Raw genomic sequence first — 19,332 nt, forward strand, 5'->3', positions numbered from 1 at the left:
AATTTTTTCTTAGCTACAATCACTAAGTAGCTATGGTTTTTGCATTAGAGTGCAAGTATAACTATAATCAAGAGTGTTACTCAAATGCACATTCCTAGCTAAAAACAAAAGTGTTGACTATTTGGCCCACCTTTATAAAAGATAGAAGTAAAAAACATTTTTTTGTTGATTTGATAACCTTAAAAGAATTGAAAAAAAAAATAGCACAACTTGAAGATGGTAGGTGACTTTCAGGCACACTTCTAATAGCATTTTTGTTCCTTGTGGATGAGTAATTGGAATCAATCTCTCTTACTGTTGCCTTGTGCCATTCGCCAAAGCAAGCCTACAACCTTAATTGCATGGCATATGGAAGAAGCCACGAGGGTCGTACAACCTGTCTATAATAGAAGAGACAGAGACCATACCTTTCTATGAAACTCTAGTTGCAAGCACCTTGAGTAATTCTGTAAATTCACCTGGAACAGAACATTGGATGATGACATGATAAGGTCTGGCCTAGGTTACATTCACTAAGTAGAATAAAAAAACGAGGTGTGGAGCTCCACAATTTTGAGTTTGGAGGCCACCTACAACTTTAAGGCTTCCTGTGCAAGGACTCCAATAGGCAACTTTTGAAAAAAAAAAAAAATTGGTTGGCCTAGAAGCATACTCCTCAATCATCAACCTTCTTTACATAGGGAATCCTGTTGGCAACCTTTACATTCATTTTCAACAATAGTAGATTATCATGTACAAACTGTTTCTTCAATGATGATCGGGACATGGAAAATCAAATTAGTAAACACGAATTGCAAAATCCAGAAAAAAAAACAAAGACAAAATGAGTGATATATAGAGAAGGCCTACAGTGTAAAGCATTGAGTCAGAATGAGCCAGAAGTTATAGCTAATACAAGCCAGATTAGAGGCAGGCACACTTGAATGGCATACAGGGCCAGAGTTACCAAATGAAACAACTCAAACACCTGCTGTTTTTCTAGGCTTTGCTGTGATTCCTCTCTGCCCTAAGTCAATTGTCTTCGAATCTCGCTTGCCTTTCAAAAAAGCTTCTCCATCCCAGATTGTAGGGCTCTCCTGTTTTCTTGTTGTAACCTTGATTTTCTTATCCTTGAGAAAATCATCACCAACTTTCTTTGAATGAACTATGAGAGCACTAACTGCTGCAGACCTGTCTCTCTCCCAGTCTTGTGGACTCCTGCAGTCAGCATCCTTAGACACACATTCATCAACACCATCTGAACCATCAAAATCATCAGGAAACAGGCATTCATCATCAGAACTGCCATAATCTGAGCACCTTGCATCTGCAATATTTCTTCCACTAGTACCACCCTTGCTGTTTCCCTTTTCATTGTTCTTTTTTCCTCCGAGGTTTGTACTGGACTTCTGCTGCAGCTTTGAGGTTTTCACAGTTTCAAACAATCCCTCTACAAGACCATTTCTGTAGCTCATTCTTGATACTCTGCTGTAGACACTCTGGGACGAACCTACCTTAAGCTTGCACCCTTTATTGGATTTACCTGCATCTAGCAGCTTTGATGGTACATAATCAGCAGAAAGTTTGGTGATGCGATTGAAGGTGGCTGCAAAAGCATAACCAGCACAGTCCACATTTTGCTTTATTCCATAAAATACCACCTGTAGAAGGCAATAAAACATTCCACTGTTTTAAAGACACCTTTGCATGTCAGGATTGCGCTTTCTCTAAATAACTTGGAACGAGCTATTTTCTCATTATGACCTGTTTTTTAAAGCCAACTTATGGATAGGATAGGTAAGTGATCCTAGATGGCAGATCAGAGAAAGAAGGCATATGTATCAAATACTCTAAACTTGTCTACATCTTTTAATTAGCATGAGTAAGCCTTGTAAGACCAGGCGCATGAACCAAAACCTGAAGTGTAGATCGCCTTTGAACAAAGTACTGTGTGTCAAAATACTTTGTAACTGTGAGGGCTAGGCTGTAGACCCAGTGCTCAAAGCGGCCAAGTTGGTTATTTTTGTCTTTGGACCTAAGCTCCACCATGCGCATCCCTCCCTTAAAAGCATGCTGATTAGCTTGTAAGCCTCCTTTCAGTACATCTGCCTGCAAAATAGAAAAATGTCAATGCTTTAAATCTACCATCTAGATTCTAGAAGTCCAGCTCTTGCAATGCACCATGCTAACTACAGCTGAAAGCAAGTGTCCTGACAAACTAGGAGTGAAAAGCATGATTAAGTACTGCAGTGTGTAATGGCTTACATTCTCCTTCAAGCAAGTGTCCTGACAAAGATTCTTAAGCACCAGTGACCAAGAGTGACAAGCATGATTAAGTACTGCAATGGCTTCTATTCTCCTTCAGAAATAAACCCCTTTAAACAAAAAGACTGTCTGGCTGCAGTTGCAAATGTTTCTTGTTACATCACAATAGAAATACCACCTACTGCATCTGCAATCTTTAAGCAAAGCCAGCTCCTACAAGATTTGTCCATGCGTGTTGGGGCAATGCTGGCTGAACAGAGCAGCAGAAGGTGCAATTTCAGCAGCCTGATCAGGGGTATTTCTTTGGGCCAACCGAAGGTAACTGAAATGGCAGCTGCTTTGAGAAATAGGGCGAGGCAACCAGAGAATAAAAACAAGGAGTAGCTGCCGTGCCCAGAAGCGAAACTGGATCCCCTGCTGGGCAATGCCTTAAGGTGGGTAGTGAAACTGCTCTCGGTAAACAAGATTGATGAAGGTAATAGCAACAAAAGCATTTCTGTTCAAGTCTGTAGGTGGCACCCTGAAGCCTTGTTAGACCCCGGCTTGAAAAACAAAAAATGGAAACAAGGAGAAACTTTTGAAGTCGGAAAGAAGTAGGGCATTATCAGTTATAAATATTGCTCATACTCTTGCATACATTTGGAATGATATGAAAGAAATTTTACAGTAAGCAGGCTTGCAGAGGTCGAGTCAATGTTACGGCCACCCTTCCTCTCCTTCGCCAATCTTGCACACCAATTTGATGTCCACCACTTCGCAAAGGAGCTCAACTCCTGCTTTTGTGCTTTGCTTTGCTCCAGACCTCTACTGTGGCTCAAGCTTGCATCTCCCCACACAATCCTTAGAGCTAGGTTTAGAAGCCTCTAAGCCAAGGCTTGATGCCCTTACACAGCCGCTACCCCTACCACTCGAGCTCTTGAGCTCTCTCAAGACCATTGTTACATACCTCGCCATAGGTATGTGTGGCTGGCTTGATTTAGTACTCCAAGAGCCTATAAAAGGCAGAGCTTGTGCTCATTGTTATTGATCTGAAACCGATCCCGTCAAGTGGGAAAGACTCCGTTGGACACCCACACGCTTAATAGCACAACTTTAAAACCACAAATTTGAAATGGACAACTTAAAACAACTTGAACTTTAAATGAACAGAAATGGAAAGATGGACACCAGCACTGGGGCCGGAACGGGCCGACCCCCCCCCTCAATATATGATATATTTATTGGGAGTATTTTAATGAATACAATGCTCCATGGGTTCTGAGAACCAGATAATGTCCATGTACATATGAAAACAGTACCAAACAAGTAGGTTCGAATTTCGATGAAGAAGCTCGAAGCAGAACGACCACTAGTGTGGTCCAATCTCTACGGTCCTGTGCTTTCACTAGACTCCGCGGAGAGCGCCTCACTGGTGTTCCGAGACCACGCACAAACAGGCGCTCTCGTACTAACGCCTGGCTCTCCCGATCTCAGCACCTTTGGACCGAGGTTCGCCAATACAGCTTGGACAACCCGGCACCGAACGGGTGTGGCCGTAGAGGGATGAATCCCTTATCAGATTTAAACATAAAATACTTTACTCAAATCTGAAAATCACTTACTTGTAGATTGCAGATTGTAGTCCAATTCCCGAGGCACTCGTATGTGTAGCTACTTGAGTGGGATGACAAGTTGTAGCCACAATAGCCTGACGAGGAGGTTGAGAAGGAGCTTCCTGTGTAAGAGAGACACACAGCTTGTATGGTTGCCAGGCTATATGGAGAAGAGAAAGCAGCTTGCAGCCACCGGCCTGTAGCGCATCATTTGCGGGAGAGCACACACACTCTGTGTACAGCTGCCTGCTGCTGCTTGCATGAGAGGGGCAGCAGCCTGTGAGGCGGAAGAGCAGGGTGTAGGAGAGAACATGCGCAGCCACCAATAGTAGGTGCTGCAGCCGCCTGAACTGTTGAGGTACAGTTACTGGTGATGATCGTACAGCTGCCTGCTGTGGTAGGCAGCGTAGCTTGATGAGATATCCGCCTGTTTATTCAGAAACGCAGCCATCATCCACAGGTGCAGTCGCCAGCAGTAGTGGTAAAAACATGCGCCTGTGAGGAAGAGGTAGAAGCAGTCGCCTGTATAGGTTAGGCGCAGCAGTACATCAGCCGCCTCAAAAAAACATGGGCAGCCTGTTTTGGCCGCCTGCTGCAAGGAAAGTAGAGTAGCCTGTGTGCAGGGGCCACAATCGCTTGTAAGAGAGGAGGCGCAGGTTGGTGAAATAAACGCCTGAAGGAAGCGATGGATGCCCACGCTTGAGAGAGAGATTTCTTTTAATAAAATTTCATGTGGAGTTAACCTTAGTGATACCCACGCATGCATGAGGGGAATTAGTGGGGGTAGGTGACCATGCCCACCCCCACACTCACTTAAAAGTGGGGCTCCCCACCTTGGCCCCAAAGTGGGTTCCCAAAGGGGGTGCCCACTTTTAAATAAGTGTGAACACCTAACCTTATAAAATAAAGGGGTTAGAATAAAATATTAAAACAACATGTGTAGCATACTTACCACCTGTTCACATGCACTAAAACTCGTCAGAATACAGAGCAGACTTCACGACTCACTGGCAGGCGTCCCCGCTCAGTAAGTAACACGTCAGGCAGGCAAACACACAAATACATGTCATGCGAAAACAGTTTCAAGCATGCAAATCATGTGTGCATGTGCAAATAGTAACATGGACATATCTCCCGTTCATGGAACATGTACAAAATATCTGTCGGCACAAAACTGGCACGACATAAAAACATAAAAACCTGGTCTTCCTATGGAGTGACAGTCCCATAGGTAAGACACAGTTCCAGGCACGAGTTTCCCTATGGTGTGACAGTCCCATAGGCAAAACACGGCACGAATACTGGCTCTTCCATGGCGTGACAATCCCATGGATCGAACACAGTCCAGGTCATACACAAGTGGCACTGGTCTGGCTCCCGTCCATACGACACCATCCTGCTAACACACGGGTGGCACCAGTCTGGCTCCCGTCCATGTTAGCAAAATACTGGCCTCTTCACATGAGACACCGGCCTGGCCTCAAGTGAACGAGACGCAAAAACTAGGAATGGACCAAATGGTCGGCCAATTGGTGACATGATCTCTCTCCCATATGGAGATAGGTCAATATATAGGACTTTTTGGGGTTGCTGAAGGCAGCCAGAATATATGTACCTTTTGTACTATAGAAATATACTGAAATTACAACACCTCTCTCTCTCTATTCTTTGTCTATGTTGAGTGTTCTTGCATAAAGACTTCCTATGCAATGCTTAGGGCTGAAAGAAGATTACCAAAGCTTCCGCATGTGACACGTTGCCAAATGGCAGTGATGGCGGGGCAGGTCGGTCAACAGGCTGATGACCCGCCTGAGGGATAGGCCCCACACTTACACCACTGGCATGGTTGGTGAGATCACGCGTGATATGCGGCCAGTGGGATGACAGGCTGTGTGACAGCCATTCTAGAGACTGGCATAGTTATAGCGCTAGCTCATTTAGTTGGGTTCACACTATAGAGAACCCTAGTATGTATTTGGTTGAGTACCTTTTCATTGTGTGTACTCTTATCTTTGTATATGGTGTGTTGAGTGTTGTGTAAAGAAGAAGAAGATTTTCAGCCTCACCTTGTGTGTTCTCTTTTAGAGTTTTGTGAGTGTGTGTGCTTGCAAGAGCTCAAGCTCTCTTCTCCCCTGCATCTTTTCATGGTATCAGAGCCTGGTTCATGCTAAGGGCTGAGCTGCAAGCAAGAGAAGCACAGGAAACGGCACGAGGGTAAGAGCTTCAACTACTCTTCCCTATTTGTGTTGGCAACTACACCCTTGTCGGAAGTTCTATGGGAGGCACCGGCCAACAATCTCTAATTGAGGAGCTTTCTTCGCGGGAGTAAAGCTATAGGGCAACTATATCGTCCTATCGGACAGAATTTTTCAAGACAAAAACGCGTTTCGGACGCGTTAGGACCTCCGTTTTTTGGAAAGCAAGCGATTTCGAGCACTGCGGGTAAGTCATCGATTCTATGCAAAAGAACTCTGTTTTAGGAACTGCAAGAAAACAGATTGGTTGTGCAGACATTGTGTGTGCTACAAGGAGGTCAACAGTTGTCATTGGATGTATGTATACACATTGAGGTCACTGGTTGTGACATTTGAGTGTAGTACAGTACCGCTGCAGAAAATACAACAGTTTGTGCAAGACAAACCAGAGTGCTGTTTCTGGTAAATTTGTGTGTCTGGCAAGATATCAAATGATGATATAAACCAGATTGTTGCTGAGAAACTTGATAAGAACAACTTCCATGCTTGGAGATTCAAGTTGACAAATTTCCTGATGGGAAAGGATTACTGAGACTACATAGAAGGTGAGCATGAAGAGACACCGAAGATACCGGAGATCAATCCGACTGCTGCAGATGTGAAAGACTTTAAGGATTGGAACCAAGGAGCCAGAAAAGTTATGTATTGGCTCTCTATCAATATACAGGACACCATGATTGGGCACATATAGGATGCCAAGTCCCCCAAGGAGACGTGGGACACATACAAGATGCCAAGTCCCCCAAGGAGACGTGGGACACCTTGGTAAAACTCTATGAAACGAATACCAAGGCACGAAAGATACAGTTGAAGAATGAACTTCATACTGTGGAGAAAAAGAGTATGTCTGTGAATGACTATGCATTGAAGATCAAGGGTATTGTGAAATCCCTTGCATCTATTGGCATTTCAATAGATGATGATGATAAGGTGAAAGTCTGTCTACGTGGTCTCGGGCCATAATACAAGGCGTTCAAGACGTCTATTCAGACTCGAGAAAACGTTTCCAATTTCACAGATTTGGTGTCTATGTTGATTATAGAAGAGAAGAGCTTGGGTAAAGACCAACAGTCTTCACAAAACAAAAACAGTTCAGAGCAACAAGCCTTCTACACAAGTTCAAGAAGAGGACAAGGTAGAGGAGGCCGTGGACGCGGCCAAGGAGGTGGCCGAACAAGTAATCAGAATTATGGCCACCAGCAGCAACAACAACAGTCCCAGAATTCACAACAACAACAACACGCAGGTGAAAGAGGCCAATTCAGAGGTAGGGGGAGTCAAAGAGATCGTGGAAATTGGCAAAAGCAATATAATGATACACGTGGATGCTTTTATTGTGGTAAGCCTGGACATGTGCAGGCAGATTGTTATAAGCAGCACGCTGACATGCAAAATGGAAAATTGCATCAAAACAACTATGCATCCTCGAGCAAAAACAATGAGGATAATGAAAGGTTGTTTGTTATGCAACATGTCGTTAATGCCATGTGTGAAAATGTTGAAGCAGCACATAAAGATGATGTATGGTACGTTGATTCAAGTGCTTCGAACCACATGACAAGTCATGGGGAGTGGTTCAAGGAAATGAAAAACCTTGAAAGACCAAGTTTTGTGGAAACAAGGGATGACACTGCTCATCCAATTGCCATGTTGGAGATGTGCCATTGTCTACACAAGATGGCAAAGTGAAGTACCTTACAGATATACTTCATGTTCCGAACATAACAAAGAATCTGGTTTCAGTTGGCTAGATGATTGAGCAAGATTTACAGGTTCGGTTTAATCCTGATGGTTGTTATGTTGAAGACTTTAAAGACAAGTGCAAGTTGGTTGCAAAAGGCAATAGAGTGGGCAGAATGTTTACATTGAATGTAAACATGCCTGAAGTGAGTGCTGCAATGTTTGCAAATAGTTCAGAAATTATTGCAGACACAGACATTTGGCATAAAAGAAATGGACATGTGAATGTGCAGAGAATGAAGTGTATGCAGACTAAAGGAATTGTGACAGGACTGCCAAAGTTTAAAGTTGAAGGTATGTAGAAAATATTTGAAGCATACCAATTTGGAAAGCAAACAAAGCATGTATTTCCACGTGACAGAAATGCACTAGATGTTGTGCATTAAGATGTATGGGGTCCTACGAAGACCATGTCTATGAGAGGCTGCAAGTATTATGTGACATTTATTGATGACCACACAAGGAAAGTGTGGATATACTTCATGAAGGAGAAGGATGAGATGTTCACTCATTTTCAAAATTTCAAAGTTATGGTTGAAAAGCAAACAGGAAAATATGTAAAGTACCCAAGGTCAGATGGAGGGGGAGAGTACTTCTCCAATGAGTTCTCTGAATTTTTTAAGAAGAATGGTATTCGGAGACAGTTTACATGCAGATACACTCCGCAACAAAATGGAGTTGCTGAGCGGAAAAACAAGCACATTGCTGAGATTGCACGAGCATTGATGGGAGAGAAGAATATGCCGCATAGCTATTGGACTAAAGCTGTTTCTACAACAGTTTACATCATGAACAAGACTCCAACTGCAGCCATACATGATGTACTCCAAAGGAGAGGTTTACTGGCAAAAAACCTGATTTGTCTCATCTGAAAGTCTTTGGATGCATTGCATATGTGCATGTGCCAAATGAGTTGAGAACTAAGCTGGATCCAAAAGCTGAAAAATGTGTGTTTATCGGGTATTCCCTTGAGCAAAAGGGATACAGGTGTTGTAACCCTGCTACACGTGAGTTGAGGGTAAGCAGGGATGTTGTTTTTGATGAGATGATCAGCTGGTATGCTACTGAAAAAGAAGCTGTTGGGACTGATGTGAGTGGAAATGTGGTTGCACAGAATGCAAGTCAGCAATCACAGTCTTCGAGTGGACCAGGAGAGTCCTCATCTAGTGGTTCAGTTGATAGACCATGGAGTGGCAAGCTGCGTTATAATACCGATCCTACAAATGTGATTAGTACATCACATAAAGGCAAAGAGAAAGTGGTTGTAAACCGGCCTTCAGAAAGCAAAGGGCGGTGAAACAAACACTCGCACATAAAACACTTCAACACCATTGAGGACCTAGAAAAGGAAAACAAACAGGGGAAGCTAGAGTCGTCCTGCAAATAGTACACGGACACCGATTGGCCCCAAATCGCAGTGGCGCCCCTTGCAGTATTTCTTTAATTGATTAAAAGAGCTTTGATTACAATATAAGGCTGGGAACTCAGCCGTCCCAGTAGAACTCCTGAAGCCTGCAAAGAACCTGCATCTCGCTTCTTGTCCACACGGCATCCACAAAGACTCTCACTTTGAGTCTGCATACAGAAGCTTTCTCCCATGATCAAGGCTGCCACAACCATCCATAGCCTCTCACACTATGAACAGCATCACACCCTGACACATCCAGTGCTCCTGCATCACAACACAGACTCCCAAACTGTCTCTCAAAAGAGTGTCACAGCACAGCATACCATACAGTTGACACACCTGTACAAACCCTCTCTACCATCCAAGGGTACTATCCATCTCTGTCATGGATTCCCTGTCCCCTGTCCTATCAGTAGCAAGGCTGTACCAAACATGTGTCCACTCTTGTACCTTCTGCCTGCATGTGACCTATCTCCTGGAGAAACCCAAAAACATGTCTCTTCGAGAAAACCTACGACTTGTTTCCACATGAAACCCTTAGGCCTGTTTCCCTTTGAAACTTCTGTCCTGTTTCCACACATCTAGGTGCCTGTTCCCTCATGAAACATCTGGCAACATAGAGATGCCCATAACTGTAGGTCCCACTGTTCCTTTCTAGCAGGAAGAAAACAATCTGCTCCATGAGCACGCAGCCATGCGAGCTTGCATCACTCCCATGCCAAGAAACATAACCACAAGACCTGTACTTGCAATCAAAAACCCAAGCACATAGCTGAATTTGCAGCCAAACAAAAACAGCCCATAAACTGTCCCAAAACAGTCCTGTATCAAAGCTTAGAGAAGCTGAAAGTTCCATCAGTTGAACGCCATCATCATGATGTCTATGTTCATGGAAATCCAGTCTCTGCCTTTTGTAAAAACACGGCGTTCTCCAAAAAGCACACACATGGCCTAGCTTTTTATGCGCCGCCTGAACCCTAGTGATGCGCCGCCTGCAACAGTACAAAACTGACCTGAACTGGCCCACTTGTACCTGCTGGACAGAAACTGTACGCCTGCTGTACCCGACTGTACCAGCTGGTACAGATCTGTACCTACAACCAGCCGCCTGTCAGCAGTCGTACAGCTGCCTGTACCTGCTGTACAGTTCCCTGACGGCTTCACCTGCACCAGCCAACCACAGCGCAGCAATCGATTGAATCAACGCCGCCTGTACTTGCAGTCAGCTGTACCTGCAGCAGTCGTACCTGTACCTGCTGTCGTACAGATCAGTACGGGCAAGCTGTACAGCCTGTTCTTCCAAAACTCACAGCAGCCACACCTGACTGGAAAAGCACACCCCACCACAAAAGATAGGCGCCTGCTGCTTTTTCTGCCCTACAACCCCTCTTTTTCCAAAAAGTTCACACGTGGCCCCAAAAATAGCATAAGGGCCACGTTTCTTTAATGAAAGGCTTTATAAATGATTACAAAGGTTTTTAAACCTTTTAAGCTAAAATCTTTTTGCCCCCTTTCACACATGGGGTTATCCACACATGGGCTTCCATCTTCACTCCCACCTGATGCCATTCACACTGTCCACCATGTCCCCGTGCACACCTGCATCTTGTCCAGAGAAAATCACAGGGTCATGACATACCCCCCTCTTGAAAAATGGCAAGCGTCCTCGATTGCACTCAATGGCACAGTAAAGCATCTCATGAGCAAAGATACCCCATATGGCAAAAACAATGGCCCTCCAATGCATCTGGATGATAGAACAATCATCCTGCACAATAAGCCACACTGTCCTCTTGCTTGTTCCTTCAGAACCTACAGCAAAAGTCTAAAACCAAATGGAAACACGTTAACTGTGTTAGCCAAAAACAAAACCATGTATCATTCTACATATGGCACACATATGCATGACACACACATGCATTCGCAAACAATATGCTCCTCAAATTGCTCTACCTACTCCAAAGTAACAGTCTAAGGGCTGCTCGCAAGCCTTACGCCCATGGGCATCCCGCAAGACCCACGACTGAAGGTAAAACATGAGCATATGCAAGCACTCAATGCATCCAAACACTACATCTACTAAGTACTTTCCCACATATGTTTCATGGCCATCCCGCAGGAGTCACACCCAATGGTGCATCCATGAACATAATAAAGCACTTGATGTATCATACCAACATACATGCAGCACATTACACAATGCAGAGTATTTTCCCAATGTATTCTCAATGATACCAGGATCCAATGGCACCAAAATACAAAAAATACCTCTACCTCAAAGTGTATGCATACATGCACAAATAGAGTTCGATCCATATTTCCATGAACCAAACCAACTCTAGGACTGCTCGCAAGACTTATGCCCTCCATAGAGTTATCCATAGTTGCAGTTAGAGTTCCAGGTGCGCGCGACTGTGAACCATACTCAACCACCGTCTCATGTGTCTAGAACACAAGATCATAGAAGTCCCATAAGCAGATGTACTGTCAGCCTCAGTACCTTCGGGTGAATACAAAGATATCACCAAGCGACTCCTAGATAACAAATGAGCCTGTCTGTAACAACAAGGGAGCGGAGGTGCTACCCCCCTCTTGAGCATCAGGCAATGCTCCGGACCTATGCTCTGCTGAGCCTGAATGAGCCATAACAAGAGTCGACTCCAACTCATAGGCATCAAGATAAAGCTGCAAATCCTGAGGTGAATCTGCTAAGTCACCCTCCTCCATCCACTTCGCATCCATCAGTGAACCTCCTCCATCCACTTCGTAACCAACAGTGAACAGCTCTTGAACTTCACAGGATAGCGACGGAAACTTTACCCTGTACCTAATGTGCCAGTATATGCTCAGGAATAAGAACCTGGTCAAGTTCCTCCACTTCCATCTGAGCCTCATCTGATACATCCTCAGGCACCCAAAACCTGCTTGCACTCCACCCAAGTGATAAGCACAAGTCCTCGATGAAGCATAGTAGATCACCACTGCTAAACATAGAAGGAAACTGTCTTCCGAACCCATGAAGCCTCTATGAAGATACCACCGGTGACAAACTGTCGAAAGCCATAGCCTTCAACGCATCTCCTGCACCATAACACTTCAACTGCTTCTTGTTCCTGGCCGACTACTTCTTGTCCTTGGTGTCTTTTCTCCTGAGCTTCATCCTCAGCTTTTGCTCTTCACCTCATATAGGCAAAGACACAAAATCTTGTACTGTGTCCTACATTTCCTTTTCACTTTCCTCATGTTGAAGCTTTTGATGTGACTCTCATGAGACAACCACGAGCTCGCCCCCTTAGGAAAGTTGGCGATTGTCCCGACCAAAGCAACCACGGACTCGCCTCCTTGAGAAAGTCGACGATGTGTCCCGGCAAACGGAACCATGTAAACCGGCCTTCAGAAAGCAAAGGGCGGTGAAACAAACACTCGCACATAAAACACTTCAACACCATTGAGGACCTAGAAAAGGAAAACAAACAGGGGGAGCTAGAGTGCTCCTGCAAATAGTACACGGACACCGATTGGCCCCAAATCGCAGTGGCGCCCCTTGCGGTATTTCTTTAATTGATTAAAAGAGCTTTGATTACAATATAAGGCTGGAAACTCAGCCGTCCTAGTAGAACTCCTGAAGCCTGCAAAGAACCTGCATCTGGCTTCTTGTCCACACGGCATCCACAAACAAGTCTAGCCATTGTTCATATCGAAAGACTCTCACTTTGAGTCTGCATACAGAAGCTTTCTCCCATGATCAAGGCTGCCACAACCATCCATAGCCTCTCACACTATGAACAGCATCACACCCTGACACATCCAGTGCTCCTGCATCATGACACAGACTCCCAAACTGTCTCTCAAAAGAGTGTCATAGCACAGCATACCATACAGTTGACACAGTACTATCCATCTCTGTCATGGATTCCCTGTCCCCTGTCCTATCAGTAGCAAGGCTGTACCAAACATGTGTCCACTCCTGTATCTTCTGCCCGCATGTGACCTATCTCCTGGAGAAACCCAAAAACATGTCTCTTCGAGAAAACCTACGACCTGTTTCCACATGAAACCCTTAGGCCTGTTTCCCTTTGAAACTTCTGTCCTGTTTCCACACATCTAGGTGCCTGTTCCCTCATGAAACATCTGGCAACATAGAGATGCCCATAACTGTAGGTCCCACTGTTCCTTTCTAGCAGGAAGAAAACAATCTGCTCCATGAGCACGCAGCCATGCGAGCTTGCATCACTCCCATGCCAAGAAACATAACCACAAGACCTGTACTTGCAGTCAAAAACCCAAGCACATAGCTGAATTTGCAGCCAAACAAAAACAGCCCATAAACTGTCCCAAAACAGTCCTGTATCAAAGCTTAGAGAAGCTGAAAGTTCCATCAGTTGAACGCCATCATCATGATGTCTATGTTCATGGAAATCCAGTCTCTGCCTTCTGTAAAAACACGGCGTTCTCCAAAAAGCACACACATGGCCTAGCTTTTTATGCGCCGCCTGAACCCTAGTGATGCGCCGCCTGCAACAGTACAAAACTGACCTGAACTGGCCCACTTGTACCTGCTGGACAGAAACTGTACGCCTGCTGTACCCGACTGTACCAGCTGGTACAGATCTGTACCTACAACCAGCCGCCTGTCAGCAGTCGTACAGCCGCCTGTACCTGCTGTACAGTTCCCTGACGGCTTCACCTGCACCAGCCAACCACAGCGCAGCAATCGACTGAATCAACGCCGCCTGTACTTGCAGCCGGCTGTACCTGCAGCAGTCGTACCTGTACCTGCTGTCGTACAGATCAGTACGGGCAAGCTGTACGGCCTGTTCTTCCAGAACTCACAGCAGCCACACCTGACTGGAAAAGCACACCCCACCACAAAAGATAGACGCCTGCTGCTTTTTCTGCCCTACAGCCCCTCTTTTTCCAAAAAGCTCACACGTGGCCCCAAAAATAGCATAAGGGCCACGTTTCTTTAATGAAAGGCTTTATAAATGATTACAAAGGTTTTTAAACCTTTTAAGCTAAAATCTTTTTGCCCCCTTTCACACATGGGGTTATCCACACATGGGCTTCCATCTTCACTCCCACCTGATGCCATTCACACTGTCCACCATGTCCCCGTGCACACCTGCATCTTGTCCAGAGAAAATCACAAGGTCATGACAGTGGTTGAGCCCCTTAGTATGCCTAACATTTCTGCAGGACATTCTCATGTTGATGGAGAGTCTAGTGGCTCAGAGATGAGCCTTGATGAGGATCTTGGGATACCAGCTATGAAAACACCTAGTGTAAAGAAGGCTATAGAAGCCATGAATGCAAAGCTGCGAAGATCTGGGAGAGTGAAGAATCTTGTACAGAGGTTTACCTATGATGGTTATGTGCCACACAACTATGCATACATGGCAAAAGTTTTACAGGTTGCAGAGCCCACATGCATTGATGAGACTGTTGGAAATGTGTGTTGGGAGAAAGCTATGGATAAGGAGATGGATGCACTATATGGAAATGAGACTTGGGATTTAGTGCAATTGCCTGAAGGCAAGAAAGCCATTGGATGCAAGTGGGTGTACAAAGTAAAACATAATAGTGATGGAAGCATAAACAAGTACAAGGCTAGATTGGTAGCCAAAGGATATGCGCAGACATATGGCATTGATTATGAGGAAACTTTCAACCCAGTTGCCAAGATGGCAACAGTGAGAGTTGTGATAGCAGTGGCTGCGTCAAAGCAATGGTCTTTACATCAGATAGATGTAAAGAATGCATTCTTGCATGGGGATTTACAAGAAGAGGTGTATATGTTGCAGCCACCTGGTTATGAGGATGTGAGCCACCTCGAGCAGGATGCCTTTCTCGCAGAACTTTCAGCTTGGGAGAATCAAGACTCAAAAGCTCACTCTGCACTTGTACGAGCCATCTCACCAAAGGTCTCCCCTGCCGTGCAAACATTGGATTGTGCTACTTCTGTTTGGAGAAAGCTGACAGATCTGTATGCACGGGACTCTACAATGCGGTCTGTCAACCTATTGGGTCAACTCTTTTCCCTAGAGTTTAGGGCAAGGACTTCCATGCAGTCATTTGTGATGAAGGTTAAGGTAATTCATGACCAATTAGTGGCAATGGGTACCGCCCTGACCTCTTCTCAGTTAGCTGCTCTCCTCCTCATCAAGCTTCCTGCAGATTATGACATGGTTTTCCGAGCTTTGCGGGTTCAGATCACAACACGTTTCCTCGAGTTTGATGATCTATGTACTCTCCTCTTAGAAGAGGAATCCATCCTAGTTTCACAGGGGAAATTGAAAGTTTCATCGTCTATTGGACTTGATCAAGCACTCTCGACGGTGCAAAAGAAAGTTCGGAGTCGGTGTTACTGGGAAGAAAAGCCACCTGTAAAAGGATTGTCAGTCCAAGGACAAAGGCAAAGCCAAGGACAAGGGCAAGTCTTCAAAGAAGGGCAAAGACAAGTCACATGACACTAACACAGACTTGTCTAGTGATAACCCCAACTCTCCCAAGGCCTTACAGTCGACCAGATCTAGGAACACTAGAGCAAAACGCATGCAGAAAAAAATACAGCACAAGAGAGAGAGAGATGTAGGCGTGTAACTCTGCTCTGATATACACAAGAAGATCCCGGTATGATACACTAATGGTATGGGGGCTGGGGGCCTATTTATATGCCCCCACATGAGCAATCGGCCTACTGAAAAAGGCTCCACGACTGCAACATCAATCGGCCAGCACCATGCAACCAGTCGGCCAGCATTGAGGATCCACGACTGCATCAAAGTACAGTCGGCCAGCTCCAGTACACACATCTGATGTAGTCGGCCAGCAAATGGATCCTCCTGCCAACTCCGGGCAGCCTCCCAAGCCACAAAAAAAAAATGGAAAAAATAGGGGAAAAATGCGGAGAGTGGGGAATAATGATAAAACACCTCATAAGGGCGAGCACACCCACAACAAAGGCCCTGGTGTATAAAACTAGACAGGAGATGACTTCTAACACCCCCTCTCCGCTCCTGGCTGTGAAACCAACCACAGGGAGCTGGGGTGCCGCCTGAGCAAATCCTGAGAGAGCGACTTCATGAAGAGGTCCACCGTACTGTCCTCCGTCGAACAAAACTCTAGCAAGATGTCATCAACAACGATTTGTTCACGAACAAAGTGCCTCTGGATGACCATGGGTTCCTCCAGTGGAAGCCCAAACCTGCAATGCAACTTCTGCATCCTCACCACCTCACAAGCAGCATCACAAATAGCCCGGTACTCTGCCTCTGTCCGCGACAAGGCAAAAGATGACTGCCTCTTACTGCTCCGGAAAACTGCTCCTGGGCCTAAAGTAGATCTCCTCGTGTCCGGAGCTCCTCCCCAAACTGAGTCACTCCAACTGTGGAGTTGGACTCCATCCAACAATCCCCCTCCTATGTACAAGAGTCCATGATCCTTCGCATGCCGCAGAAACCACAGGAAACGCAATCTTGCCTCCCAAAGAGTCATCTGCAACCATGAGCTCACCCAACTGCCTCATCAAGAAGCTCCCGTCCAATCTGGTGTCCATCAACCAGATCCATGACCCATACTGCTTCTGAGTCAAAAAGGGATCACACTGCTCACAAGGATCAACACCTGTTACGGTGCACAAACAAGTCCTGGAAACCTCCTGAAAACCACGCAAGGCCTTCTGAAACCTGTCAACCACCCCCTCTGACTCCGGAACCACAAAGCCTGGAGTATGCACCTCCTTCTGCAAGTAATCAACTGCCACCTGCCTGGCTTTCCGAAAGGTCCCCGTGGAAAGAACATCCTCATCTACTGGAGGTTCTTTGTCCCGAACACGACGAGACATCAGAGCATAAGTGACCTGTTCAATTTCCTTGGACTCACGAACACAAGAACCACCATCATCAGTACTGGAAAGTTCCTGCCAATTGCTGTCATCTACTGGTAAGCTATCCACCATCTGGTCCCGGAAAGCCTGTACCTGCAACGTATCCACGCTTGAGTGGCCATCACCAGACTGCCACTCATCACAAACCTGAGGACCTAGGAAATGAAATGAAATGAAATGTTATATTAACGTCTTCAAAAGGCCATAATGACCTATGAGACCAGAAGTTACATCATGGTGGATCTGATACAATGTCTGGATAAAAAAACCCAGAAAAATGAAAAATAAAGATGATACTACTGGTACCTAGAAAATGAAACTCGAACTGGAATATAGCGAGAGGGGGGGGTACGCTATGGAGGTGAGTGGAATATAGTGAAGGGATACAATATCATGTGGGACGGAGTGGTACACTATGGAGGTGCCTCCATCTCATAGTATGTACCGCATCGGACACTGGCGGATCTCCTCAATATCCTCTGTGGTCGGCACCCTGACTGGGTGTCCCGCATGCCTCGCAAGAATAATCCGAATCTGCCGTTGCAACCTCCGTCTATGCTGGGATGCCCCCCTCCGTAGTCGTGGGCGTCTGGACCACCCAAGCTCAATCGCACGATCAATCAGTGTACCCCTGGTGTGGGCGGTATCCATGTCCTGCTACTGCTGTGGTCCATCTGGCACAGTGATGGCTGGACTAAAGAAATCTGTAATGTGCCTCTGAGTCTGGCTCTCTGTGTGCCTAAGCAGGCTATCTCTATGTCTCCGCAGCTCAAGCAAGAACAATCCCAAACACCTCTGGTCCTGGTACCCCATGACTCTGGAAAGTGGTCCAAAACCCTCTCTGAATAAACAGTGGAAACGACCACGTATCTCATAGTATGCAGTACAATGGCATATATAATGCAGCTCTGTCTCTGGCTCCCCATGGCATACTCGGCATATCCTGGCCTGAGCTGGTATACCTCTATATCGGCCAATCTCAATCTCAAGCTGGTGTGAGGATGTGCGAATCTGACCAATAGCACATCGTACTGCATGAGACAAGTGTACATCCATGTAACTGGGTCTGATCACAAAACCATCTGCTGTGAGCTGAAGAAAATGCTCTCTGTAGAAAGCCATCTTCGTGCCCAGCTCCTCAGTCGGCTGTATCCATGTCCTCCTAATGTCCAGCTGAACTAAATCCTGACGGATGAGTCTGGTAATCTCTGTCCGTGTGAGAGTGAGAGAGGGTGCCTCCAGAGAATACTGGAAGGGAGGCAATCTGTCCATGCTAAAACCATGTGCCTGGAACCAAGATGTCATCTGTCCATACCAACAAGCCATGTCTCCCTGTAAAGGTAACTGTCGGGAGGACTCCAGGGCGAGGCGTGCATATCTGTCTCGGGGGAGATCCCACAAGCCATGTATGTAGGAGACTGATCTCGTAAGAGCCTCAATCACCAGAGGGGCAGCCGCCAGCTCTGCTCGAATAATCTCATGAGGTACCACGGCCTTGGCTCTTATAATCCTAGCAATCATAGATACCAAAGGCCTCTCCATACCTCTCCACCCGCTTGCGCTATGATGGCCCACTGAAGGTCCCCATATCTGCACTCCATAAAGCATAGCTGATGTCACTAGAGTGTCAAAAAGCCAAAGTTTCGTTCGAGGTTCCTGAAACTGAACCTGCGAACACATCCTCTCCAAACCACCCAGGGCTGCATGTGCTCTAGTCAATCTAGTCTCTGCTGCTCTCCTCATTGAAAACACTGGCCCACTGAATACTACCCCAAGATATGTATATGCATCTGTATACTCCACAATCTCTTGCCCATATGTAAATGTGGAAGCTGATCGCCTAACCCACTGTGGCGTGGTGTTAAACACCATAACCTTGGTTTTGCCAAGGTTGACAGACAATCCACTATCATGTGCAAACTCATGTAAAGCATCCAGATGACGCTGCATACCCTCAGGGGAATCAGAGATCAACACAATATCATCAGCATATAACAATAGTGGGATCCATGTACCTGCTAGCTGGGCTCCTCTGTCCCCCAATCTCTCAATGTAGTCAGAAGCCTCATCCACATACATACCAAACAGTGAAGGAGATAACGGGCAACCTTGCTTCACTCCTATAGTGGAGTGAACCAAAGTAGAGACCCCCTCTGGGGTGCGTACCTGTCCTGCAACTGATCTATATAAAGCCATAATCCCCCATAT

At 45.8% G+C, this 19,332-nt stretch overlaps 1 protein-coding gene across 1 annotated transcript in view; it reads right to left on the reverse strand.

Moving 5' to 3' along the window:
- Positions 1 to 804: 804 nt before the first annotated feature.
- The window catches only part of LOC147610648 (uncharacterized), a 50,860-nt gene continuing 32,332 nt past the window's right edge, over positions 805 to 19,332 (reverse strand). Inside the window, exons 3-4 of the mRNA XM_086786176.1 lie at positions 1,897 to 2,088; positions 805 to 1,640 (exon numbers count right to left, since the gene is read on the reverse strand). Of these exons, the coding sequence (XP_086642302.1) occupies positions 960 to 1,640; positions 1,897 to 2,088 (873 nt within the window). The 3' untranslated portion in view covers positions 805 to 959. The remainder of the gene's footprint in view (positions 1,641 to 1,896; positions 2,089 to 19,332) is intronic.

This window comes from Cibotium barometz, chromosome 49 (genome assembly GCF_041138505.1).
Source record: "Cibotium barometz isolate CiBa-2024 chromosome 49, ASM4113850v1, whole genome shotgun sequence".
Lineage (NCBI taxonomy): Eukaryota > Viridiplantae > Streptophyta > Polypodiopsida > Cyatheales > Cibotiaceae > Cibotium > Cibotium barometz.